Source organism: Xenopus tropicalis, chromosome 4 (genome assembly GCF_000004195.4).
Source record: "Xenopus tropicalis strain Nigerian chromosome 4, UCB_Xtro_10.0, whole genome shotgun sequence".
Lineage (NCBI taxonomy): Eukaryota > Metazoa > Chordata > Amphibia > Anura > Pipidae > Xenopus > Xenopus tropicalis.
Window position 1 is genome coordinate 116,238,446 of NC_030680.2, and position 27,898 is coordinate 116,266,343.

At 37.4% G+C, this 27,898-nt stretch overlaps 1 protein-coding gene across 1 annotated transcript in view; it reads right to left on the reverse strand.

Moving 5' to 3' along the window:
* The window catches only part of brinp3 (bone morphogenetic protein/retinoic acid inducible neural-specific 3), a 390,081-nt gene that overhangs the window by 36,633 nt on the left and 325,550 nt on the right, over positions 1–27,898 (reverse strand). Inside the window, exon 6 of the mRNA XM_018093645.2 lies at positions 18,939–19,175. Coding sequence (XP_017949134.1) covers positions 18,939–19,175 — 237 coding nt within the window. The remainder of the gene's footprint in view (positions 1–18,938; positions 19,176–27,898) is intronic.

Genomic DNA, 27,898 nt, shown 5'->3' on the forward strand with positions numbered 1-27,898 from the left:
AAAAAGTATAAACTACCATGGAAACATACAGAAATTACACTTTCTGGTGTACAGAAAGGCATTTAACTGTCTGTGACTGAGCAAATATAAAATGTTCATAGTACAGTAAATACCCAGTATGTTTAGTCTGATGTTAGACCAAGATTTGTCTTTAACACTGGCTGGAGAGGCCCCTAGTTGACTGTTGAGCTTGATAGTTGGCTGGAAGAATTATAAGTATACTAAATATTATATTTTACTGTTAGAAATGATAGGCCCCTCTTACAGTATCAAAGCCAGGATCCATTTGCAGAAATCTTTCTTATACTACATAAGCCTTTAGATGAAGCATCTATGTCTAACAGCATTTCGTCATTGCCTGCTGCCTGCTTTACCATTTTTTTCCATGAAGATTCTGAGTGACAGAGTGAAAAACATATAAGGTCTATGATGTTGCTTCTCTGAAAAAGTCTCTGAATGCTAAGAGCAGTCCCAGAAAAGTTTTTCATTTCTGGGACTGACTGGGGTTAATAAGATATGTCAGTGGAAACTAAGCTTTTATTTATTTAGTAGTTAGTTTGTTCCCTGCTTTGTTAAAAATAATTAATATTTTTCTATGTGTGTCTACGTGCACCTTAGCACTAGATTCCAGAAATATTCCATGAAAAATTGCAAATGCTTTTCATATTTCTATCTGAATTGCCAAGATCCAAAGAATGAATGCTAACAAAGCCAGTAGAAAAAACATCTAGTCAGAAAAAGATAAATATGGTTAAATCCATAAGATTTAACATACATAAAAAAAAAGTGGTCATGCAATAAACATAGACACACAACATTGGGTCTAGAAACTCAAAGTAATCAATCAGGACAGGGCATTTACTGGGTACTTGTTAAAAGTAAGCATCTGATTGGCTATTTGAGATTGTTATGGTTCCTAAAAAATCTCTACACTGTTATGTACTGGAAATGTATCATTTGCTGAAATGCTGTTCATTTAACAAAGATTTTCATCATAAAATGTATGAATATGACTGGCCATATGGCCAGTTCTACCAAGAGCCACCAGTAGCCTGTTAGAGGAAATCTGAGCACCCACAGGAAAACTCTGGGTAGAATCAGACACAAACTGTGGGTGCATCCAAGCAGCTATGGTAAAAACTGTACACTGTGCTTTTCATAGATGTACTGATGATACTGATATACTCATTATAGATGCCTTTATACATAAATGGTTATCAATTGGTGTTACTAATAGAAATTATATATAAAGACAGTGCATGCATAAAGGTTTACTGTACTGTGCATCCAAAATACTTTGCACACATATAGAATGATATTTGGGGTGCAGCAAATGTAAAAGAACTTAATTAATTTGGAATGTACCAAAAATTATAAACTTTACTTTTCATCATCCGCCTGACAGAAGGATCCTGTGATTTGGAGTTGGGATTGCATCAGGTCTGGAGCCCTGCATTAAAATAATGGCTGTGCCTGATTCTCTCGGTGCAAGTCTCTTGGGTATATTGAAGTGGCAACCCTGGAACTAGTATCACCTTCGAGGTGGAAGTAGATCCTAGGTTGCCTTATGAATGGGTGTAGATGCACATAATTGGAACAGAAGGCAGGACAGATGCTCCGCCACCAAGTGCAATTGGACACAGTTGCAGTGAAATTCTTTTGAGTTAGGAGTGCATCACATCTGGCCCTATGTCAAAAAACATTTGTCCATCACATTCAAGATGGCAGTTGATTCAGTGGAACAAGAGATAGGACCAGGGCTGGACTAGACCCTGTTGACGCTTCCCCTGGCCAGCGATGTCCTGCCCTCATGCGTTTCTCATACATGCATTCAGGGGAGGATGTTGTGCGCGGGCCTTTGCGGGGGGAAGGGGTGGTGGTTAGGGGTGCACAGCGGGGGCCCCTGCAGGGGATGCGTCGGCGCAGGTACCCTGGGGGGGGTGGGGCCCCTGGGCAGTAGACCCGGTGGGCCCTTCACCCCCTAGTCTGACCCTGAATAGGACAGATGCAATAGCACCATTATACGGAAATGCAAAAAGCATCCAAATGCAATTACCTTTAATGAATGGCGTTAATGAGTGTGTCCTTTTTCATGTGACTGCAAATGCAGTTGCGGTTATGAATGAGAATGTAGTTTTCATGTGCTTGTACAGTGTTCTCTGTTTCCAATTGTACAGACCAGCAGGGGAGAATGAAGCCAATTAACCCATATGCAGAGCAATATAGAGCAGAGCACAGAATGGAAACGCTAATATGCCCATATACCCCTTGAAATATACTTTTATAGATTAAAAAGCAGAGTGCCTTATGCAACCCCCAATTGAATGAAAAAAATACACAAACAAAAAAGAAATCATTATTTAATGGATCACTGCATTAATCTCTGCTTCATTCTGTTAAACAAGTTAAGAGACACTTATCCTTTTACTTTATCCTTTCAACATGTCTGCAAATGAGCACAAGTGATTTTATCATTAGCCGAAGCAGATCTGTCAAAATGACTGAGTTTCTCATTGATCAGCTTGTGCCGGGCCTTGCACAACATGGAATTAGTGATCATAGTCGGCAAATTACAAACCACCAAAATTCTTTGTACGTCAATATTAATAATTGCGGCTTGCTTTGTGGAAATCTTGTAAGCTGATTTTAATTTAAAAATAAATCTATTCAGGTTTACACACTTCAATCACAGACAGCAAGACAAGCTAATATTAATACAATAATCAGTAGGTTGTAGATTAAAACCATGTTAAATGTTCACATACATTACATTCCGTAGTGACAGTACAAATTACACCTTGCCAGATATTATATTTAATCATTATATGCCAAGTTGGAAAATCAATGCTCAATTTTTTTTTTCTGTAGAATTACAGAGAAATAAGAGGAAAGATAAAAGTAATGATCAGCTGTCTCTAGTGAATAGCTCCTGCAGCAGAGACTCTAATCCACAATCCGTACAAACCTCCCTTTCTGGTAGCAATGGTTTTAGACATATCAGAACAAGTAGATTTGTCAAAAAGGCTAAGCTGCTAACCATGGACTAGTCTTTAATTATCTGCAGCAGAGGAGGTTCAGGTTGGCCTCATAGAACTTCTGAAAGTTCTAAATGTGCTGTAGTTGATGATATTCAGTTGCTAGAGAATGGAAGGGAAAGAAAAGGACTGGTGTAGGGTTAATGGTAAAACAAATAAAGCTGATCAGTCTCTATTAGTAGTAGGGAGCAATAACATTAATATACTGTATGTCAGGGCTCATTTAGAAATGTTCCCAACTGACATTGCAGTATGAACAATACTCTGTGTTCCTTAATGGCCTGGCTCTGGTTTACTCATGCTGGAACCAGCCACTTAGAACAGGTGAAGACTGCCAATGGCCAACAGCATGGAGAGAAAAATGTTAGGTTGAGCAACTCACCGAGCAATCATTAAATATAAAAATAACTAAAAGAAAAAATAATCAAGTGTGCTTGTGAAAAATACTGCTTACCCGTCTACTATAAATTATTGTATTAGTATAATAGTAATGGTTCTCCTTCAATTAAAAAATTGGCTAATTTGTAATTTTCTTTTCCTTTGATAATTTAAATATGTACATATATATGCTTTACTTACCAAGTTTTTAGGAAGGGGATACAGAAACTAAAAGCGAGGGAAGGGAAGGGGTAATGCAAAAAAAATAATTGAGAAGATTGTGCACATAGGCTTAAGGTGGCCATACACGGGCCGACTATAGCTGCCGATATCGGTCCCTTGGACCGATTCGGCAGCTAATCGGCCCGTGTATGGGGAGAGCAGATCGGCCTGGCCGACCGATATCTGGCCTGAAATTGGCCAGATCTCGATCGGCCAGGTTAGAAAATCTGGTCGGATCGGGGACCGCATCGGCTCGTTGATGTGGTCCCCGATCCGACTGCCCCATTGCCGCCCACATAATCCGATCGTCTGGCCCCAGGGCCAAACGATCGGATTATTATTTTTTTTACCTAAATGGTCCCCGATATCGCCCACCCGTAGGTGGGGATATCGGGGGAAGATCCGCTCGCTTGGCGACATCGCCAAGCGAGCGGATCTGCTCGTGTATGGCCACCTTTATTCTTAAATCCAGTATGAGGGGCTGACAACAAGTTACCATAATGGTGTAAAGATCAAATTAACATACCATCTAAGACTGAGTTAAATAATATGCTCAGGATATATTAAGGCTTAGGGGCACATTTACTAACCCACGAACGGGCCGAATGCGTCCGATTGCGTTTTTTTCGTAATGATCGGTAATTTTGCGATTTTTTTCGTATCTTTTGCGATTTTTTCGTATCTTTTGCGATTTTTTCGGCGTCTTTACGATTTTTGCATAAAAACGCGAGTTTTTCGTAGCCATTACGAAAGTTGCGCAAAGTCGCGATTTTTTCGTAGCGTTAAAACTTGCGCCTTTTAAGTGTTAACGCTACGAAAAAATTGCGACTTTGCGCAACTTTCGTAATGGCTACAAAAAACTCGCGTTTTTACGCAAAAATCGTAAAGATGCCGAAAAAATCGCAAAAGATACGAAAAAATCGCAAAATTACCAAAAAAGTCGCAAAATGATCGTTTCCAATCGGAATTTTTCCAATTCGGATTCGAAATCGTGTCTTAGTAAATCAGCCCCTTAGAGTACTGGAGAGAGTTGATAAATGGCCTTTACAGTATAATGGGCATTTTGTTTTTGCATTTGACATGGAAATATAGAGCAGCACAGGTCTCCTTAGTTAGAAGGGGATGCCCATGTGTGGCCTGCCACTCCTGCATACATTCTAGCAGTGCAAAAAAATGGTGCCTCATAGTACAACCTCTATATTCAATAGAACAAAGAGTAAAAAACTTGAGCTTTGTGTCCATTTTTATAAATGATTGATAACTTTTTACAACTATTTGCACTCTACCAGTATCAGTAACTATATGGTGGCAGTTATTCTAAAACATATCTTTCAATAAATATTTCCTAAACATACTCTCAGCAATGTTTGTTCTTGAATTGTCTCTGGCCAATGGGTAACAATTTAAAAGGTCTCACAAAAGTCCTTGTCATCTTACAGGATGTTTTTACTCTGGTGCCAATCTCTGGGATTTCTATATTCAGTGGGTAGGTCTGTTTGAAGCAGGGGGTGGGGGCAATCCTGCTCAATATTACTCTTCCCACATATATTTTCACTACAGGAACTGCATTATCATTATGTTCAAACAAAGCTTTTCCAGTCTTCTTACACAGGAAAATATGTGTTTTGGCAACAGGTCCTACCAAACCATATGTAGGTATGTAAGGTATGTAAGTCAATAAAAGCCAGAGTGATTTAGTACCAGCATAATGGGTGATAAATAAGAACAGGTCTTTTGGGGGTTATGTAATAAAAGGAACTACTTTTACTGGTAACCCGTTTCTATTGGTTTCTATGGGTTACTGCTCCAGGGCAAACTAAGTCCCTTTTATTACATATGGGGATGAAATCTCTACGATAAAGTAAAAATACCAAATAAGAGGCTTAGCAACATAATCAACATTGTATATGAATCCTGAATCACTTACTAAAGGAAATGATGTGTGTTCAAAATTCAGTAACACTAAAGTTACTGAAATGCTTCATGTAAAAAGAATGTGGGAGCTTGGAGTATGTTCAGGGAAGTAAACTGCTGGTGTTAAGGACAAAAAAAAATAAAAAATAGAAAAGTTCTAATCAAGAAAAGGGCTTTTAAGGAATATCCAATAGTGAGCAAAAGTGATAGGTCAGTGTAGGGGCAAATGAAGATTGGAATCTAGAATTACACCTTGACAACTGGCTTTATTTACCCGCTGTGCAGTGCTATCTTGGACATTGTAATCTAATTACTGCAAGAAATAGCACTGGGGAAATGAAATAAAATAGGTCACAGATACACAATATTCTCAGTAGAAATAGGGCTTAGTCAGTCTGGAGCTTGAAAAATACAAGACATCATTCACTTAAAGAAGCCAAAAAAAAAAAAAATCCATGGGAAATATTTAAAACATTTTATTTAGTCTTGAGATATTTTGTTGTGAAATGCAATGCAGTGCTGTAAAAAGGTTTCATTTTATTGGTGGGGTGGTAAATTATTTTTGTTTACTAACTGGGAATAGAACAGATAGAGCATAGACAAGAAGATACAAACTAAATACAGTAGTACAATTAGGCAGAGCTTTCTTACAGTGAAACAAAAGCAAGGGAAATGGTTCTGCAACCTATTGTTTACAGTTGTGCTTCTCAAAAGTCCTTGGGGAGCACCTTCAGGATGTATAGGTATCTGCCTGGACATAAGAGAAAGAATTAGATTTATAAATACAGCTATATTCATTTTGATTTACTCCCCTCTTTTCCTATTTTTCCATTTTTTTTTTTGCAGACTTGATGGAATCTACTAAAACCATGAAAACCTTGCTGGCCTGTTTCTGTTTTATCAGCCGCTCTGAATAGATCCACTTTGGTCTTATGGTCACACTAGTTGAGTATAAGGCACTATCATGCTTCATGTCTCAAGAGAGCTGAAATAAATCAGGTCTTTGTTTTAACCACAGGGGACACTTTATTCACAAACTGTGAAGGAACTTATTTAGTCTTTGCTGGACCTGCGAAATATGGAATGACACTATAGGGCCGATTCACTAAAGTGCGTTAAAACGTGCGCTATTTATAGCATGCCGTAAAGTTTTTATTGTGTCTAAATTTTGCGACTTAACGCATGATTCACTAAAAGAATACTTGCATTAATTTACGCGCGATACTGCATGCGTTATTTTAGTCGTGAAGACTATTTTCATGCGGTATTTGACGGTACATGCGCTAATCAACGCCCCACGTATACCTAGTCGCTGTGTATAAATAGTCGCCGCATATAAATAGTCGGCGCATATAAATAGTAGCCTCATATAAATAGTCGTGCAAATAAATGCACGCCATGTTAGCCATACATGCCAATACTTGCGGAAAATTACTGTTCTGAAAATGCTCATTTCCCTGCAAACTGGAGGCTGCATCACTCTAGGGCAATCCCATACTTGAATAAATCTCACTGCAAAGTCCTTATTGTGTTCCAAAAGCTCATTAACTGTACTTTTCTATAATTACCGCCTGCCTCAAGTAGGTGTTAATTTTCACACGGACTAATGCGATAAGTGTTTGTGACTCATGCGTTAGTGTTATTTCTGTGCGCTAATTAACGCATGCAGTTTTGCGTAAATTAACGCATGCAATGTGCGACTTAACGCACGCGGTAATACTGTAGTGAATCGCGTGTTAATTTTCGCGTCTATTTTAACGCAAAAAAAGTGCGATAAAAATTAACGCACTTTAATGAATCGCCCCTTATATTTCTAAAGAAAAAAACAAGGCCTCAGTAGCTCAAAAATGTTTGAATGTTATAAGACTGGTAACGGAGATTTGACCCAAAAAATAAATTGGTGTAAACTTAGGGGCTGATTTACTTACCCACGAACGGGTCGAATGGAGTCCGATTGCGTTTTTTTTGTAATGATCGGTACTTTGCGATTTTTTCTGTACGAATTTTTCGTTACCAATACGATTTTTGCGTAAAAACGCGAGTTTTTCGTATCCATTACGAAAGTTGCGTAAAAAGTTGCGCATTTTGCGTAGCGTTAAATCTTACGCGAAAAGTTGCGCATTTTTCGTAGCGTTAAGTTTTAACGCTACGAAAAATGCGTAACTTTTCGCGTAAGTTTTAACGCTACGCAAAATGCGCAACTTTTTACGCAACTTTCGTAATGGATACGAAAAACTCGCGTTTTTACGCAAAAATCGTATTGGTAACGAAAAATTCGTACAGAATCCGAAAAAATCGCAAAACATACGAAAAAGTCGCAAAATGTTCGTTTTCAAGTCGGAACTTTTCCAATTCGGGTCGGATTCGTGGGTTAGTAAATCAGCCCCTTAGACTCAGAGTGGTCCTCTTAGCACTTTTTCAATTTGCATTATCTTTCTCTTTTAAGGGTTTTTTGAGATATAAGCAATTTTATACTGCTAGGCAGGCTTTCAGCTCAATTGCGACAAAATTTGCCACACATTGCCAGACTTTGTGTAAATTGGAAAATTGCCCAGAGAAGTGCTGTAAGTTTACATCTGTTCATTTTTTTTTTGGGTTTAGATCCACTTTAAAGTAGATTACCAGTGCAGAGGCAATCCTGCTGCATAATAGACTTACAGAAGATTCACAAGGAAGGGTTATGAGAAGGGGTTGTATCCTGGTAATTATCTACCTTGGAAGTACTGAACATGGAGTAGCAGTTTTCCTTCATTTTCTTAATGTAAATCTTATTTTTTTTTATCACTTTTATAGTCTCCTGTAATGATTATTTGTATATTTATACAAGTCTTTTTCTAATATTGCTCAAAGCCCTTTAAATAGATTTACCGCTGTGATAAAGGTTCATCTCAGAATGACTAACTGCAAAGGAATATGTTGCCCATGCATTTCAATTACAACTATGTTAAAGTGACTCAATTTATGTCAATTTTAATATGTTTCCTTAATAAATATTTTGTAATAAAGGCTTAAAATTCTTAAATAATTAATTAGGTTGGGTTTATTAATTTTTATAACTGACAATCAACATTCCAAAATGAAGATGCATTTTAATTATCTTTTCAAAGAATAAAAATAGATCTATGACACAGCTTTATTGGCAATTCCTCCCTATAAAGCCAATACCGGCAAATGTGGCAAACTGCAGCAAATGAAATTCTACTTTTTCCAGAATCGACTGTAAAAGTTATGAGATTTACAGCCTTTGTGAGGTCACAAAACACATTTAAACTACAATTTCTCTGTCAATATAATTTTTGTTTATTTTGCTCGTATCACCAGCTTTATTTGTTGCTTCCTTGCTATCTTTTGCCATTATTGTTCATTTATTCTGTTGTCAAATTACTTCTGTATTTTACAGAACATTCTTTTAGGAAACCAATATTTTTGTACTTTACAGTTGTTCAGTGTTGTAATTTATGTTGTCATATTTATAATTTTACTTTTATAAAGCAAGACTTATTTTGCCAGGAATATAAAACTCACCCAGTTTAACAATCATGGAATAAATTAACCCCTAAAGAGCACAATTCTGTACATTGTATGCTGATTGATTTGTGTTGTAGCAGTTCCATTGGTATAGAGTGTATAAATATGGCATGGTTGGTTGTACGGTTGGTTTTCTGGGTCTTATATATCATTTGGATCACCATACCTTAAGGCTAATTTAAAAGTTATTGTATTACATAGTAACTCAGTAACATAGTAACATAGTATGTAGGTTGAAAAAAGATACACAAGCTCAACCTTTTATACCTGTATATAACCTGCCTAACTTCTAGTTGATCCAGAGGAAGGCAAAAAAACCCCATCTGAAGCCTCTCTAATTTGCCGCAGAGGGGAAACAAATTCCTTCCTGACTCCAAGATGGCAATCGGACCAGTCCCTGGATCAACTTGTACTAAGAGCTATCTCCCATAACCCTGCATTCCCTCACTTGTACTAAGAGCTATCTCCCATAACCCTGCATTCCCTCACTTGCTAAAAAGCCATCCAGCCCCTTCTTGAAGCTATATTCTGAATATTTAGACAGAACCTCCTTTCTTTTAATCGGAATTGTGTCAGCTGGAAGGATCGACTGGTAAATAAAGCATTAGAGAGATTATTATATGGTTCCCATATATTTATAATATCGCCCCATAAGAGCCTCTTCTCCAGTGTAAACAGCCACATTTTGGCCAGTCTTTCTTCATAATTGAGACTTTTAGTTGCCCTTCTGTGGATCCTCTCTAACTCAATAATATGCCTTTTAAGCACTGGAGACCAAAACTGCACGACATATTCTAGATGGGTCCTTACCAGGGCCCTGTAAAGGGGAAGAATAACACCCTCTTCTTGTGAATCTCTGGCCCTCTTTAATACAGCTCAAAGCCTTGTTTGCCCTTGCAGCTGCTGCCTGGCATTGCTTGCTACAGCCAAGTTTATTATCTACAAGGACTCCAAGGTCCTTCTCCATTATGGATTTGCCTAGTGCAGTCCCATTAAGGGTATACTGAAAGTGGCTTGAATATTTTTACATCCCAGGTGCATGATCTTACATTTATTGACATTAACTCTTATCTGCCACTTAGCCGACCAGATTGCCAGTTTGTCGAGATCCTGCTGAAAGGCTGGATAGAATGAATTGGGCTGCAGAGTTTTGTGCCATCTGCCAACACTGATACATTAGTCATTAATGAACAAGTTGAATAAAATTGGACCCAATACCGAACCCTGAGGGACCCCACTAAAATCTTTACTCCAAGTACAGAATGTACCATATAAGGAAAACTATACCCACAACACTATACTTAACCAACAGATAGTTTATATTATATTAAGTGACCTATTAAAGAATCTCTTTCCCTTGATCCACCATTTAGTGATGGGCTGTGTGCTCCCTCAGAGATCACATGACCAGATATAATGCAGCTCTAACTGTAACAGGAAGATGTGTGGAAGCAAAAGGCAGAACTCTGTCCATTCATTGGCTGATGTGGCCTAGCATGTATGTGTGCCTTGGCTTGTTTGTGTGCACAGGAGTCGGCTCTTAATTTTTAAAATATTTTATTTCAGATTACCCAATGGCATATGCTACTAAAAAGGTTTATTTTTATGAAAATGGTTTATTTAGATGAAGCAGGGTTTTACATATGGGCTTGTTTATGCAATATATTTTTATAGAGACCAATGCTGGTTGGGGATATAGTTTTCCTTTAACAACCACCCTCTGTACCCAATCCTGTAGCCAGTTTCCTATCCATGTGCAACTGATTTTTATAAGACCAACAGACCTTAGCTTAGAAAGCAGTCGTTTGTGGGGAACGGTATCAAATGCTTTGGCAAAATCCAAATATATCACATCTACTGCATCCCCACTGTCCAGCTTCTTACTAACCTCATCATAAAAAGCAATGAGATTTGTGTGACATGACCTGTCCTTCATAAAGCCATGCTGATTACTGCTCATAATGCCATTCTCCAGAAGATAATGTTGAATAACAAGTCTTCAAATAACTTGCCCACCATGGATGTCAAGCTTACATTTTTAAATGACAACCATTTCTGCTCTGTGTTTTTAGCAGAAAACATAATGCCCCAATCTGTGCTTTGAAAGACTGCCCTTAAGGAGCTAACATTTGCTTTTTTCAAATTCAGGGTCCTTGTTGCCCCAGTGTATATTTGTTTTTTTGCACCAAACATCAAAAGAGACAACGTTGTGTTTATTATGGTATTATTATTACAGTAAGTATTTTAGTAAAAAAGAATAAGGAGTGTTTGCTTAAATAGAACTAGGAGAAATGGATTCCCATATTTAAGAGCTTTCTAGATAATGGTTTTCCAATTAATAGGTTCCATTAATATGAGTTAATGAGTATTGGTGAAGATATGTGGCTGAGTTTTCTTCTTGGTCTTATTTGCAACCCTGTAATTTTCAATGTAGACAAATATAACACGGGCCTCCTGCCACCCATACTCACTAAGTCTTTTAGGAAATGTTCAACCAAGGGACTTGAGAACAGCTACCTTTCCTCTGAGTACACCAGACAATTCATCTGAGTTTAGTATTTTAAACCACACACATACTAAGTTTCCAAATGACTTCTTCCTGTTTGCTTTGACTCATTGGCTGACTGCTCCTAATCCCCATGTGGCTCATGGTGCTACTTGTGACCCTGCATTAATCTAATGGTTTCTACTATGTGAATCCAATATATGTAGGTAGAGACTGAAGTTAACATTCTAAAGTCTCGTTAAGCGTCTTTGTTCTACTTTTCTGTGACCTTGTCTGTTGAAAGCTACTGAACTTCATGAAATCCAAAATTACTGATGCTTCAAATGTTAAATACACTGCAGTTAGACTATACCCAAATGCTTTTACTTTCAGAAAGTGCTGTGCATATTCCTACCTTGAAAATATAGGCAACTATTTTAGAAAAACTCAATTTGGTGATGAGGGCTCAGTGTTAATATGTGTTTCAGCCACCTGTTTAATCTGCACCACGACTATGCCATGACACACACACACACACACACACATATATATATATATATTTGCAGGTCACTTTTCTTTTAAAAAACTTAAAAAGGTAGGAAAGAACAGCCATCTATACATATAAAAGAACAACCATCTAAACTGGTGTAAAAGAGTATTAAGGAAAACATTTACTGATGTGAGAATCAGGAAAATCAGCTTGAAGCCTTTTTATGTGATACACGGAATCCTACTGCTTCAAAGATTAAAGAATGCATTAGAGCTTAGACATAAGAATAACTCTGTCCTTACCAGCTGCCTCTATGGAGTTAGACAAACATCAGATATTTTAAGCATAAGTACTTCCTTTCAAGAGAGACACAACTAAATTTAATGGCTATAGATTCATCCGTACTTATATTTTGTAAGGAAAAAGTAGTGATTCTATAAAAAGTCAATGCTTCCTAACACAAGCAGATTTATCATTCCCAAGAATGTACTGAGACTGAACAAGCAATTCAGCAGGACATTGCTAATGAACTAAGACCGCAAATCAGATAGTCCTCTCAATTTTGAAGTCATGTATGTTTTCTTTTGATGTACCTAATGACTTTTTATTTTGTATTTGCAAAAATGATTGATTCAGATCACCAGCGCCCACTAAAGTAGAATGAATGGCACAATGCATTAGTGAAATCATTTATAATCTCCAAGGTTTTCTATTAAAGTTACATCATGATAATTTGTCAACTGTGTCATAAAAGCACAGCCAGTCCTTAAACTACAAACTTGATACTAGGAAGAGTAATATTTTTCTTAATATGGTATGGATAAAAGGAATACATATGAAATCACTGATGAAGTGTGCAAGATAGTATGAGATTTAAACAAATGTTCCATTTTAGTGGCTTTTTGCTTTAACATTTATTGTGGCAAAATTGTCAGTGAACTGAAAGACTGGCATAAAATCATGAGAATTTGGTCATTTGGAGCAGATGATATAAGAGAAGAAAAATAAGAAGGCCAAGAAGTCACCCGGAAGCAGTATTCTATTACTCCTAACTTTGAGGGAGATTCCTTTAATCTCTGGCCATCAGTATAAGTGCTGCGCTTGCCTTTTTATTAGAATGAAATAATAAGCACGAAAAAATTCCTGGAGGTGCCAATGAGAGCAATAATTGGCTATTTGATAGCCCCTATGTTGACTAGAAACCTACAGAAGGCTCTGTTTGGCTTTACACTGGGTTGTTATGCAACCAAACCTTGCCTCCTAACCAGAAATTCCTAAATAAGCACCTGTTTTGAGGCCACTGGGAGCAAAATCCAAAGGGATGGCGAGCAATATATTACTCACGAGCCACTGGTTGGAGAATACTGCTTTACCATATACAGTCAGTTTCTGCAACGTAAGCCTTTGTGAATTTCAAGTCTCCACCAAAATTCCATATTCCCTCATTTTGTTTTCAATTTAGGCACTAATTAATTGTTTTGACCTAAACTTCTTCACCTTCTCCTCCCATGTAATGCAGATTGTTTAAATAATGAGATCTGTATAAACAACACCCCTCTCTCTCAACTACAGCCTGTGTCAGTATTTCAGAGAAGGAGAAGTTCTTTATACAGAAGGCTTGTCTGTGGACTGGTGACTTGATTATTAACTCCTTCTCCTTACAGTTGGGAAGAACCACAAAAGTTGGAATTTAATACTTCATCTTGGGTTGTTCTGTTGAAAGAATATGGCTAATAGTATACTGGAGGTCTGTGGGAATGCACTGTGTGTCATGCTTATCATATTAATTTAACATTAAGCCACATATCTGTTTGCACCAATGCTTAAGTTTGCATTACCAAACAACAATTTTTTTAAAAGAAAAAATAAAGCAAATATGCCTTCAAGTACCTACCAATCAATAAAAGAATTCAATTGAAATCCCCCTCACTCTACAAAAAACCCTGCATGGTGTTCATCCAAAATTAATTTACAGTATTCTGAAGTATTCAGACAAATGGTGCAGATTCTAAATAACCTATTTTTGTCAAAAGGCAGGGTGTATTTATTTGAAGAAAAACTAATTACCTTTCAGAGACTCTGAAAGAAAAGCAGCATTGCTCTTACAGCAAATGGTACATTTAAATTAAACATGAAGAGAAACTTTCCTGCTTCTGATAGCTCTCATGCATTTTGTCTACAATTACAAATAATTTCCAATGCTCAAAACTTTTCAAACTCTCTAAAAAATAAATCATTTAATGAAAACAAAGTTCATAATTTTCTGCTGTTCATTATTAGTCTTCTTGTTATTCTAGTTGTCACTGAGGGGCTAATTTATAGGTACCGCTCAGTTTCAAGGCTTTTGGATTAAAACGTTTATTTCATGAAATCCTGACTTCTTGCACGTGATTTGCATCAGGGAGCAAGGATTCATACAGGTGAGAGTGTCCTGTGCTGCTACTGAGCTGCACTGAGCACTATCAGCCTCTAGAGCATAATGTCATTGGACTACTCTAAGCAGTAGAACACAATCTAATTAGTAATGAGCAAATCTGTCCCATTTCCCTTTGCTGAAAAATTAGCGAAACTTGTTTTGACACACCCGCGGCCATTTTGCCGGGACCACACCCATTTTGGCACAAGCCAAGCCCATTTTGACTTGACCACGCATATTTTAATACAGCCGCACCCATTTTTACCCAACTGCTGCTATTTAATGCAACCGCAACTTTTTACGCATAGCACTTTTGTTTGCTGCTAATTTTAGCGGAAGTTTTGCTAAACAATTCGCCAAAATGCTGAAATTTGCTGCGAATCTATGCCTGCTGAAAATAATTCTGATGAATTGATGCAGGTATCAGCTTTGATAAATGTGTCAATTTGTTAAATAAACTTTCCTAAATTATGGAAAATATGGAGCCATTTTCAGTTCTATATTTAAAAAATCTGCCCTTTTGCATTACATTACAATAATTTACAACGTCAGATCACCTCAAAACTGTAAAGCTGTTATGTAGGCCTTGGAACTTCAAAGCAGCAGTTGCTAACCTGTGCCATTCCAGATGTTGCTAACCTAAAACTCCAAATCAGAAGTTGCTAACCCATGCTGTTCCAGATGTTGCTAATCTAAACCTCCAAATCAGCAGTTGCTAACCCATGCCGTCTCAGATGTTGCTAACCTTAAACTCCAAACTAGCAGTTGCTAACCCTTGCTGTTTCAGATGTTGCTAGCCTAAACCTCCAAACCAGCAGTTGCTAACCCGTGCTGTTCTAGATGTTGCTAACCTGAAACTCCAAAACAGCATTCTGATGAATTGATGCTGGTGTCAGCTTTGATAAATGTATCAATTTGTTAAATAAACTTTCCTGAATTAGGGAAAATATTGAGTCATTTCCAGTTCAATATTTTTAAAAAATCTGCCCTTTTGCATTACATTACACTAATTTACAACATCGGATCACTTCAAAACTGTAAAGCTGTTATGTAGGCCTTGGAACTTCGAACCAGCAGTTGCTAACCTGTGCCATTCCAGATGTTGCTAACCTAAAACCCCAAACCAGCAGTTGCTAACCTGTGCCATGCATGTTGCTAACCTAAAACCCCAAACCAGCAGTTGCTAACCCATTGCGTTCCAGATGTTGCTAACCTAAAACATCAAACCTGCAGTTGCTAACCCGTGACGTTCCAGATGTTGCTAACCTAAAACATCAAACCTGCAGTTGCTAACCCGTGACGTTCCAGATGTTGCTAACCTAAAACATCAAACCTGCAGTTGCTAACCCGTGGCGTTCCAGATGTTGCTAAACTAAAACTCCAAACCCATGCTATTCCAGATGTTGCTAAACTAAAACTTCAGCTAATCTTCCAACACCCAATTGCAGTTTTTGTAGGATGGAAAAGTATTTCGGCAAGAGCGTTTGAGTCAAGAAATGCTTCTCTAAACAGAATGACTTGATGAAAAATTAAAAGGACACTGGTTCATGAATAATATGAGAAGAAAAAGAAAATATTTTCAATAACTGAATTGTATTTAAGTATGCATGTAGAATATAGTTTGACATGGACCCCTGACAATCTGTAACTCAGCACAGTGGACATGCGCCAAATGCATAGAAGATAATAAAGTGCATAGCATCAACAGCAGGAAAATAAAAATAGTAGGAAGGGTGAAAGAGTGAAAAACAGGATTCTGATTGATTTCTCTGTATTTTCTTATAAAATGTTAAAAAGAAGTCTGGAGTACAGACAGGCCAGGCTATGTACATGCAATCTGAATCCCATTAGTTATACTGTCTGCATTTTAAATGTGGCCTTATTCAGATGATCCTAGCTGAGTTTCAAGGTTTAAATGAGTTCACCCTTGTTTTCCCTAATGATATAAATTAATCTCCTTTGTATATAGCCTTGAATAGCAACTTAGCAGGGTTTTATTACAAGGTACTAAAAATGCAGTGTGTGTTGTCTCAAAGGCTAATTTACAAAGGGAAAAGCCAGTGATAGCATTTAAACATAAATGCAGGGGAAAAAATGCTTAATTTTAGGCAGGATTTACATGTATATTGGTGCACTGCATGCATGTTGAAGTAGATGAAATTCAGATTGCAGCCAATAATGCAATTATTCAGTTAAAAAAAATATTGGCTAAAATGTATTGATTTATGGCCAAATGTTGCATGCAAGAAGGAAAAGTAATAAAAAGCAACAATAAAATTGTAGCCTTGCAGAGCAACTGTGTTTTGGTGCTGGGGTCAGTGACCTCCATTTAAAAGTTTGAAAGAGGCAAAAGAAGAAGGCAAATAATTCAAAACTATATAAAATGAAAACTAACTGAAAAGTTAAAGGAATACTGTCATGGGAAAACCCATCAGTTAATAGAGCTTCTCCAGCAGAATCCAATGCATTGAAATCCATTTTTCAAAAACACAAACAGATTTTTTTTATATTTAATTTTGAATTTTCACATGGGGCTAGCCATATTATTCATTTCCCAGGGTGCCACAGCCATGTGACCTGTGCTCTGATAAACTTCAGTCACACTTTACTGCTGAGCTGCAAGTTGGAGTGATATCACCCCCCCCCGAGCAGCCAATCAGCAGAACAATGGGAAGGGAGCAAGATAGCAGCCCCCAGTAGGTATCAGAATAGCACTCAATAGTAAGAAATCCAAGTCTGGCTTGGGACTCCTCCAGTTACTGTTCATGGGAGCAGGAGAAACAATAGGTTATCTGAAAGCAGTTCTAATGTGTAGCGCTTGCTCCTTCTGAAAGCTCAGACTCAGGCACAAGGCACTGAGATGGCGCCTACACACCTATATTACAACTAAAATACATTTGTTGGTTCAAGAATAAAATTTTAAATGGTAGAGGGAATTATTTTCTATGTAAACAGTGTAATTTAATAATAAAATACATCATAAAATTCATGACAGAATCTCTTTAAGAGAAAGCCATTTTATAACACACTATGGTTTTATTTATTTAGGGTTTTATTATTTGTTAAAATCCAGGAATATATTTATTCTTGATCAATTTGTGGTTTTCCCATCAATAATATGCAATTAGTGTTTTAAATTCAATTTTTAAATCTTGCAGACTCATTTATAATGAATAGCTGCATGGGATTATAGTGTGATTGATATTTATCATGTAATGTGATCACGTTTTTCTGATTCAAGGTTTTTGTAAATATGCAGGAAATTGGGAATATACTTCACTTAAATTCATTTTTTAGAAACGCAAAAAACTTTAAAAAGTTGACTCCACCCCTATAAAACCCTCTGTTCCCCATCAATTGCATTATGGATAGTTCTTTATTCCCACAAAGACAGAAGAAGGCCATAAATTGGATCATTGGTATTACTAGTGATGAGCGAATCTGTCCCGTTTTGCTTCGCTGTAAAATTCGTGAAACAACAAGAAAATTTGCAAAAATGCAAAAAATACGCAAAACGCATTCAATTTTCAAACCTGCCCAGTTCCCGAACTGACCAATATCTATAGTACATGGATATCTGTCAAGATTGGCAGGCCTTGATACACATATCATTAAGTGTACAAAAGATATAATATAATTGGAATGAGAATGTCCAGCTTTACTGTATATTTTTACTTCCATTTTCATAATTAATTTTTCAGTGTAAAAAAGTATAAATTCCTGTTCAACTAGAACCAAACATGCTTTAAATCTGACCTACCTCCTACATGCAAAAATGAGTTCTCCTTATTATAAAGAAAAACCTCTCCTCCTGACCCATCTCGCCACACACTCAAGAAGCACCTGCGCCGGATTTCACAATTGGTCGACCATAGGCGGGCCCCCCTTCTCTGCCCAACCCCCCTCCCCGATCGCCCGCATGAGCGTTTTTTCACACACATAAGGAGCACTGGGGACGCTGAAGTTTTCTGCACGTCCCATTCCCTGTGCTCCGTATGGGAGCAAAATTTACATGTGGCTTGGTGGCATGCTGCACTCTAAATTTAGGCCACCCTAGGCCCAGGCCTTTGTGGCCTCACCACAAATCTGGGCCTGAGAAGCACAGAAGAGGAGAAAGTCTAATTTGCAGATGAAAAACACAAGCCACATGCCTCCGTATGTTTAAACCAAGAACAATCTTCAACTTCAGTAACTACAGTTGATTGTTTGTCGGAAGACCTTAAACACCCAAAATTTCCTAGTGCAAATATTTCAAAGATATAGTAAGGTATATGTAAAATATTTATTAGGCACTTATAAAGTAAAAGTTAAAGGCTTTCAGAAATGGCCAACCCAGTGTCCTCTAGTCACACTGCTTTTGAACTGTAAGGGGGTGGTTATTATAGTCCAACACCAGTTAAGGGCTATAAGTTGACTAGTTCTTTGTTAAATGTGAATAAACTATAAACATTTATTGGCCAAATGACATACCTGATTCTTCAAACTCCTTGTGATAAATATTCCAGGTATCACTGATACGAACCAGGTTTTCTTCCATGGCTTGAATGTCTATATAAGGGCAGTTACAATCTGGAAACTTGGGGCCACACCGACACCAACAATCATTGTCTTTGCAGATAAACTCTCCTTCAGAATTACAGGCTATGTAACTCAGGGCTGCCTGCACAAAGTTTTCCTGCAGATATTCCGGCAGAATAACTTGAAGACCTAAAGAAAAGAAATACAATCATGATGCCTCAATAAATGTACATTTTTTAAAATACTTTTCCTGTTAATCAAAAGATTTATTATAGTGTTTTTTTTAGATATCCATCTTTTAAACTAACAGAAAATTACATCTTCAGCATTTCTGTGTAACAGCATTTAGGGGCATTCTACAGAGTGAAAGGTGCATCTGATAGTGAAAAATATCTTCCTTTTATTGTCAGGTATATTTAAATAGAAGTGATGTAAGGGCATCAAGCTTTTGTCAGGCATACTGGGAAACTGGTATAACTGTAGACATATAAAGTGCATGACAACTCTTAGGGGCAGATTCATCAAAATGTGAACTTAATATATAAAAACCCACTTTATGTTCATTCCAGTGGAATTTTTAAAGCTTATTTATCAATGGGTGAAAGTTAGAGTTCGATAGAAGTTCCACCAGCTCACCCGTGCCTTATCCAATAGTAAACTCAGTGCACAGGAACAAGAAAAGAGGTGATTGGCACAACAAGTATAATGCTAGTGAGGCTTAGCCCCTGTGTGTTTATTGAAAGTGTAGCAGCAACGGAAGCAGCAATGCCTGACGAAGGGGTACGCCCCCCAAACCGTTGCAGCTACACTTTCAATACAGGGGCTAAGCCCCGCTTGCATTATACTCATCTACATCAATTCTCACTGGCCTAATGGATTCTAACCTCAGTTTAATATAATTTATTATGATATCTACCATTTTGCTATGCATTTCTACAGGGGCAGAGTTTTACCTACTTTGCTAAGGTTGTAACACCCCTGTTTATTGGACAACTCATGATCAGCTAACAAGAGGTGGTAAATATGGGAGGGACTCCAAGCACTTGGGCACTTCGTCTCTATGGCAGCAAAAGGGAAAATTGTGTTCACTGTTTTGCTGTTGGATTATAACCAGGGCCATTTATTTTGTACAGTGCAATTACTGTAACCAGCCATCTCATTTAGATGAGGGAAAAGGTTTCTGAATGTCTGATGAAGAGTGCCTTTATAGGATAAGTAAGTCTTTTATTTTAAATTGCTCTAAACAGCCCCCAGAATAAAATACCTTTTCTCCCTGCATACAGATTTACTTTGTTTCTCTATTACAAGCAGCTGAACTGCAGCTCTTTTACTGACTTCCTTTTCTAGCATGAAGCTCTGCCCCCTTTTGCTCTCTGAGCACTCCTCCTCTCTTCTTCTATGAAGACCTCAAAGAGGTGCCTACTGGGTATGCTCACTACTCCAATTAAATCAGTTAGGAATGTGCAGTAGGCATCTTTTTGAGTTCATCATAGTTGGAGATAGAAGGAGGGTTCAGAAAGCAAAAGAGGGTGGAGCTTTCCACTAGATAAAGAACTCATTAAACGAGCAGTAGTTGAATTGCCTGTAATAGTGAAAGGAAATAAATCTGTATACAGGGGGGCTGCATAGAGTCATTTTAGAGATTTAGAAAAAAAAGGTTTGCTTGTTCTTTGTAAGTAGTCTCAAAAGTTGTATATGTATATTTTAAAATAACTGATTTCATAAATCTAATATATCAGTTAACCACGTTTAACTCAACATGGTATGGGTTTCCTTTGAAAAAGCTCACAATTTATTTATTTTCATGGATGTTTTATAAATGCATTCATGGCGCATATTTAAAGCCAGGGCAAACAGCAATACTTTGTTTGATTCTGTATGCTCTGGTGTACTAGAACAGTAAATATTTGAACAGATTGCGGAATCAAAAAAGTAGCAAAACAAAACAATAATAAAAAACAAAATGATTTTTTTCCCTGGGTAAAGACAGTTTGAGTTATCTTTCTAGCCCTTTTATTTGTCAATGTTAAAATCTGTCAGATATGTAAGACAGCATAACAGTTGGGACCTATGGCAAGGACGATCTGCACTGCCACAATTATTCTGTATATTTAAACTCCCAACTGTCAGCAATGCCTTTGCCTGATTTTAGGTCTTGTTGTTACTGTTCCTGAATGCTTTGCTGCTATTAGATCCCCCGTTGCTTGAATCTCAATTTGTTTCCTAACTGTTTCTGTTTTATAGATCTCTGCCTGCCCTGACATGTATGTTGACTAGACTTTGCTTATTCTCTTTATAAACTATATATACATACATAATCCTAACGCTTTAAATGGGACTTTGTGATATATTCTCTATAAATCTTGAGGCACATTTGTCTACACCATCATTTGTCTACACAACTCCAACTCATCTATACCCCTGAACAGTGTAGGTCTCTATAAGAATATATGGCATATTATCGCTCGTATGTGAAACCCTTCTTCATATACAGGTCCTTTTCAAAAAATTAGCATATTGTGATAAAGTTCATTATTTTCTGTAATGTACTGATAAACATTAGACTTTCATATATTTTAGATTCATTACACACAACTGAAGTAGTTCAAGCCTTTTCTTGTTTTAATATTGATGATTGTGGCATACAGCTCATGAAAACCCAAAATTCCTATCTCAAAAAATTAGCATATCATGAAAAGGTTCTCTAAATGAGCTATTAACCTAATCATCTGAATCAACAAATTAACTCTAAAAACCTGCAAAAGATTCCTGAGGCTTTTAAAAACTCCCAGCCTGGTTCATTACTCAAAACCGCAATCATGGGTAAGACTGCCGACCTGACTGCTGTCCAGAAGGCCATCATTGACACCCTCAAGCAAGAGGGTAAGACACAGAAAGAAATTTCTGAACAAATAGGCTGTTCCCAGAGTGCTGTATCAAGGCACCTCAGTGGGAAGTCTGTGGGAAGGAAAAAGTGTGGCAGAAAATGCTGCACAACGAGAAGAGGTGACTGGGCCCTGAGGAAGATTGTGGAGAAGGACCGATTCCTGACCTTGGGGGACCTGCGGAAGCAGTGGACTGAGTCTGGAGTAGAAACATCCAGAGCCACCGTGTACAGGCGCATGCAGGAAATGGGCTACAGGTGCTGCATTCCCCAGGTCAAGCCACTTTTGAACCAGAAACAGCGGCAGAAGCGCCTGACCTGGGCTACAGAGAAGCAGCACTGGACTGTTGCTCAGTGGTCCAAAGTATGTCATTCGGAAATCAAGGTGCCAGAGTCTGGAGGAAGACTGGGGAGAGGGAAATGCCAAAATGCCTGAAGTCCAGTGTCAAGTACCCACAGTCAGTGATGGTCTGGGGTGCCATGTCAGCTGCTGGTGTTGGTCCACTGTGTTTTATCAAGGGCAGGGTCAATGCAGCTAGCTATCAGGAGATTTTGGAGCACTTCATGCTTCCATCTGCTGAAAAGCTTTATGGAGATGAAGATTTCATTTTTCAGCACGACCTGGCACCTGCTCACAGTGCCAAAACCACTGGTAAATGGTTTACTGACCATGGTATTACTGTGCTCAATTGGCCTGCCAACTCTCCTGACCTGAACCCCATAGAGAATCTGTGGGATATTGTGAAGAGAAAGTTGAGAGACACAAGACCCAACACTCTGGATGAGCTTAAGGCCGCTATTGAAGCATCCTGGGCCTCCATAACACCTGAGCAGTGCCACAGGCTGATTGCCTCCATGCCACGCCACATTGAAGCAATCATTTCTGCAAAAGGATTCCCGACCAAGTATTGAGTGCATAACTGAACATAATTATTTGAAGGTTGACTTTTTTTGTATTAAAAACACTTTTTTTTTATTGGGCGGATGAAATATGCTAATTTTTTGAGATAGGAATTTTGGGTTTTCATGAGCTGTATGCCACAATCATCAATATTAAAACAAGAAAAGGCTTGAACTACTTCAGTTGTGTGTAATGAATCTAAAATATATGAAAGTCTAATGTTTATCAGTACATTACAGAAAATAATGAACTTTATCACAATATGCTAATTTTTTGAAAAGGACCTGTAAATAAAGCCTTTTCATAAAAATATACGTTTTTTAGCAAAAATTGGCAAGTTAAGCACTAAGGACTGCCCCCGGGATGATATGAATCACGGTGCACACAAACAAACCAAGGAAACACATACATGTTAGTTCACATGATTCCATTAGCCAATTAATGGGCAAAGTTTTGTCTTTTACTCCCACACTTCTTCCTGTTACAGTTAAAGCTCCATTATTTCTGGTCAGGTGATCTCTGAAGTAGCATATTAACAACATGGTGGCTCAAGGTGAAAGGGAAATATTTACAGATATCTAAATTCTATTTTGGTAAGATACTTTAATAGGCCATTTAATATGATATATCTGACTACCTGTTGGTAAAGTATTTATTCTGGGGGTATGGTTTTCCTTTAAGGTCAGATGGGATATTTTCTCTGTTGGAGTATATACACTGCTGACTTCCGTAGCTCCTACGTGTGTTCACTGATAGGCACAGGATCCTCTTGTTAGCTAACATACAGGTTGGATTACCATGTGAAAATCCGTACGTTAGCATTTCTACACCAATATATACTCTGGACTAACAGGCGATCCCATGCCAGTGTAGAAGCAGGCAGTCAGCAGATCATCTTTTCAATACAGTGGTAACTGTAAATAATATAATAATAGTAACAACAATAATAATAATGACAGTGACATTTTTTTCAATAATGTTTGTCTTTTGGGTGTGCTTGTTTCTAGTGTGTTTGTGACTGCACTTATCTCTGCCAGATCTTGAATGTTGACTTCTACCTAGTTTCTTTCCAATATGTCTCCTTCCCTGCCCGACTTTTCTGGATTTTGTATTGCTGTTCCGACGCCTGTTCTGATGTATGGCTACTTGGACTTTCTCCTGGGCCAATCTATTGCTACATCTTACCACAAGAGCCTTCTGTCCTCTTCTACCACAGATACAAAGGAATAGCATTTTGCTTGTCCTACACAATATTTCTGAACTGATTAGTGAGTACATTAAACATTTACATTAAGGAATTGTATTCATCTATAAATATTTTACTATTATTGCTATACATGTACAGAGTAGGAGGAAAATTGAGGCAAAGGATGAAGCTAAGAGAGTAGGCAATTTACAGTTGCAAATGAGAGCTCCCTTTGAATCAGTATATCTGAAAGGAGGTAGGTCTGGTATACTGGCTGTATTGTCTGTGTCTGTGTACGTATTGCTCAAAGCAAACTTTACCCTCAACATATTTTACAACTTTTACTTCAGTAAAAGTAAAAATAGGAGTGGCCAGAAAAGGGACATAGCTGACTTAATTAAATATATTCCGTTATATATACCAAAAATCTCTGTTTAGTTAAAATGGATAGACATTTTTGTAACTTAATTCACAAAATGGTTTAATGTCCATTAATATATTGATATGGGTAAGTGCAGAGATTTTCTTTTTGTCTGAATAAATAGATATAACTGTCTTGAGATATAACTACTGTATATCCAATTCTTATTGATGCAATGCGAGAAACAACAATGTTTTTCTGTGTAAGATGCTTGATGGCGTGTAACTGTGCTTGTACAGGAGCTCTGTAACCTCTGGAGGATGTAGGAATACAAATAGCTGCACATTTATACAACAAAACAGCACAGTCAGCATTAATCTCTCCCCAATGAGAGCAGTGTTACACATGCTTTGATCCGACAGCCCAAACTCATTTTGTGAGGTTTAAATTCAGTAATTTGCTTCCAGATCAACACAAGCCGGACATGGGTAAAGTACTGCAAATAAGAAAATTTAAAAAAGCAAACTTTTTTTTTTACTTCCCTGGGTGGAATCAAATCTATTTAATTACCCCAGTGAATCTAACTGTTACATGCCACAATCCACTAAATAGGGTTAGGAGCTTTTACAATGAAAATGCCATTCAATGGTTGTCTCATGAACTACTGTCAATTGGAAATCAGCACTTTTTTGTTTCCAAAATAACAATGAATCTGTACTTCCAATGGCTAGAAGGCACATCAGAAATTACACACACACACACACACACACACACACACACACACACACACACACACACACACACACACACATAGCAACTTAATCATTAGAAGGAATAATGGAGCATTTAGTCAGAAAACAGAAGGGGGAAATTATGAGTAAAATGGTAGTGGGTACAGAATCCTTAGCTTTTGTTATTGCTGAGTTGTATAGCATCAAAATAAGGCTAACAATGCAGGCTAGACCAGAGCACCCATAGTGAAGGACCCCATTGCTGGGGAATCCTAAGTGATGACAAATCCTAGGAAACTGAGTAGCTGCAACTTTTAAGGCCTTGGCCCATGGGAAGATTAATCATCTGTGTTAATCTTGGCTACTGCAGTCGACTAATCTCCCCAAAATGTCTGCCCACCAGCAATACAGTGAATTGCTGGTGGGAAGGCATACATGTTGCTTTTCTTTAGTCTCACAAAATCCTACAGGAAACTTCACTTGACTTTGAAAACAAAGCAACACATATCCCTTCCCAACAGCAATTTACTTTATTGCTGTTGGGAAGGCATTTTTGGGAGATTAGTCACCTGTTGAAATTAACGCAGAAATTAACGCAGGCAACTAATTTAACTGTGGGACATGGGGAAAATGACTTGAAAGAAGCACAGTACTAATAATGAATACAGTGAATATTCTCCAAAATATTTCAAAGGGCTATAATGGATGTTTAGTATTTTCCAGATAAATCTTTTTTTTACCCTTATATATACCCTAAATATGCTTCTAAATTTTAAAGTCTGATTAAGTGAGGAAATTACATGGAAGCCTGCATACAAGATTCAAATACTTAATGATGAACAGTTTTGAGTGGGTCTTATTTACTAAACATTTACTGCATCGCTACCTATTCATTCTAACATGGAAATTAATATTTTCAAATGTTGTATCCTATAGATAGAACATTGCACTAAAATTAATTGAATGCTCGTTCTTTTTTGAGATCTCTGCTTCAAGCAGCCATGACAATTCTGATGAATTTACAAATTTAAAAGCACCAAAAAGGCTTTGATAAATTGCAAATTTGTTAAAGCAATTTTCTGACAGTCAGGAAAGTGTCCATACACAGACTAAATTGAAACTTCTGGGAATCTGTCAAAATTCTCCAGTCTAAATTTAATAGATCTATGGCCCTATGACCCTAGAACTGTATACTATAAAAACTGCAGTGATCGTCATCTTAGCCAACAAAATTACAACTCTATGGCCACTGATAATGGGCATTTCCTAAGTATTATAGGAGGAGCAAGCTTTGTTTTGCCATGCTCTTGAAGTGTAACCCTAGGCCTAGTTGCTGAAAGGTAGTGATCGCAGTATAATACATTACATTTGTAAACTTATTTTCATATTGAGCATTTTTCTTTTTTTTTGTCTTAAACTGAACATTATTTCATCAGTAGTGAGGAATGCTACAGTTAATATTTTCTGAAAACTCCAGCTTTCAGTATCTTAATGGCAAAAGGTTTCTCATTAACATGTTTTTTGATTCAGGCAATATACCAAGGCAAATAAATAATTTAACAGCAAAGATTAATGTTTTAAAATAGTAAAGGTAATGAAAGGATAACATATTCTTTTTATACCTTCACCCAAAACAGAATGCATGATTGTATTTTATCCAACAAGATTTGATCCAGCATTTTAAAAAAACAATATACATTCATTCCAAGTAATCAAAATTGTATTATTTCTGGTCAGGGGTGTTATTATAAAAGAACAGTGCTACAAATGAATAAATGAAAGTAAATACAAAATAAAGAGAAATGAAAGGAATGAGGAAAATGAGCAAGTGGGAGGCTAGGTAAGAAGAGGTAATAGTAGTCTAGCAGGTCATGATTAAAGAGTTGAAATACTGACATATTTTGTAAAAAAATACTTAAGCTATAGCTAGTAGTAGTTTCTGAATGGCTAAATGTGGGGCATGTAGGAGAGTGTCCAGTTACATATAACTTATTCATTTATGATTATTATAGTGTTGTTTACAGTTACCTTCAAGATAAAAACAGGGAATGTGTTGGTGGTGTATTGCTTCTGTAGACTAGGAATCAAGAGGACATCCAAGAGGATGAGAAAGCAAAGCGGTGAGACATTTGTTATGAGATAAAGAAAGATCACAACTGTAGAGAGAGATGTGAGCATCAGCAAGAAAATCAAGGGAATTGAACAGTTGCTAAGAGATGCAGTACATAGTCAATGGTATAAAGACATGGCCCTGTGGGACTTTAACAAAGAAATCAAGTGGTAAAAAGGTTTTGTCCAAGAAAGATACAGAAAAGGAGCTGCTAGAGAGATATAACCTAAGCTAGGAAAGAGATTTATCCTGTATACAAAAGGAGAACACTATGCCACAGAAACAATGATAATCCAGTCAAATAAGTCAAATGTGGTAGAGAGGTCAAGGAAGATAAATGGATAACATGGATTTCAAAGAATGACAAGCAGAAATGAGTATTCAGGCAGATTTGGGAATTCTGCTCAGTTGCCTAATGCACCCAAAATGTGTAAGGCCTTTGTGTGGGAACTCTGGAATTGTATATCTGTAGTAATAGGTCAAATCAACTGGACTTGCTGTGTTTTTCTTGAAGACGTTTGCCAGTCATCCGACTGGCTTTTTCAAATCAGAAAGACTTGTACAAAGATCTTCCTGGTATAAATACCCTGGAATGTTGCTCCAATCATAATCTGTTTAGAATAACCAGTTTATCATTCTGAATTGAGAAAGCCAGTCTTATGATTGGCAAAACGTCTTCAAGAAAAACACAGCAAGTCCAGTCTTACACTGAAGCCTCTTTAACAGGAAACAACTAACT